The sequence below is a fragment of the Thermobia domestica genome, chromosome 4, assembly GCF_964235325.1.
Source record: "Thermobia domestica chromosome 4, izTheDome1.hap1.1, whole genome shotgun sequence".
Classification (NCBI taxonomy): Eukaryota; Metazoa; Arthropoda; class Insecta; order Zygentoma; family Lepismatidae; genus Thermobia; species Thermobia domestica.
The window spans coordinates 108,690,417-108,691,552 of record NC_137457.1 but is presented as its reverse complement, the minus strand read 5'-3'; the positions used below and the strand labels follow the sequence as shown (position 1 = coordinate 108,691,552).

Below are 1,136 nucleotides of genomic sequence, written 5' to 3'. Positions count from 1 at the left end.
CCATATTTATTCTTTTCCAATCCTTATCAGTAATAACGAAATAAGCTCCCATGGAGAAATGGTCGCTTCCTTTTTAGAAAAGCCTCTTGATCTTCTCAAAACTTACTGAATATTTACAAGTTACTTGGGTTATTGGTGACGGGTGATTTGATGAAACAGACTGCTTTGTAGACCAAGATACAATTTTTATGCGATCATTCTGGAAGCATGTCACAGGAAATATCGAAAACTTTACGTAACAACGAAGAAATACTAGCAGAATTGCGAAGTATTTCAGAAAGTGATTCTGGAGATGAAGATGGAAATACATTGTCTGATAAAGATTTGCCGATTTCAGGTTCGGATTCTGAATTTACAGAAGAGTGTGAGAACGTGTTCGACAGATCAACTGAATCCTCTTCGAATCAGTCAAGCGATATTGAAAATTCAGTACCACAAACACATAATCTACCAAGATATGTAACTGCGGCTGATGGAACAAAATGGGAGGTTATAGATTTATCAGTTCCATCTCAGGGTAAAAGACAGACGCATAACATCGTACGTATTACTCCAGAGCCAACACGTTATGCAAACCAAAATATAACCGAGGATTCGTTGTTTAGTGCATTTCGACTGATTATCAATGATGAATTCTTATCAATTATCAAAAGATGTACCGAGAAAGAGGCGGAGAAAGAAAAACCTAATTGGACAGTAGATAAAGATGAACTTCTAATTTTCATATCATTGCTCTATGTTGGAGGTGCGTCAGGTCTCCGGAATATGCCACTGAAAAGTTGTTGGTCCAGCAAATGGGGAGTAGCTCTTTTTAGAGGTGCAATGCGTAGGAACAGATTTCTTGAAATCATGAAGTACATTCGATTCGATATACGTGCAGAGAGAAGAATCAAACTACAAACTGACAAATTTGCCCTTGTATCTTCAATATGAGACATATTTGTGAAAAATTCGTTGAATTGTTTCAACCCTGGGGAAAATGTTAATGTGACGAACAACTATATCCCACAAAGTGTAGAGGCAGATTTTTGCAGTACGTTGCAACAAAACCGGATAAATTTGGAACAAAGTAGTGGCTGTTAGCAGACTTCAATACCAAATACTGTCTTGACGGGTTTCCTTACCTAGGAAAAGAC

The 1,136-nt window shown here is 37.5% G+C and overlaps 1 protein-coding gene across 1 annotated transcript; it reads left to right on the top strand.

Moving 5' to 3' along the window:
• Positions 1-207: 207 nt before the first annotated feature.
• Positions 208-933, top strand: LOC145682837 (uncharacterized). The gene has a single exon (XM_081754203.1). It carries the CDS (start codon positions 208-210, stop codon positions 931-933), a length of 726 nt encoding a protein of 241 aa, XP_081610329.1.
• The last annotated feature ends 203 nt before the right edge of the window (positions 934-1,136 follow it).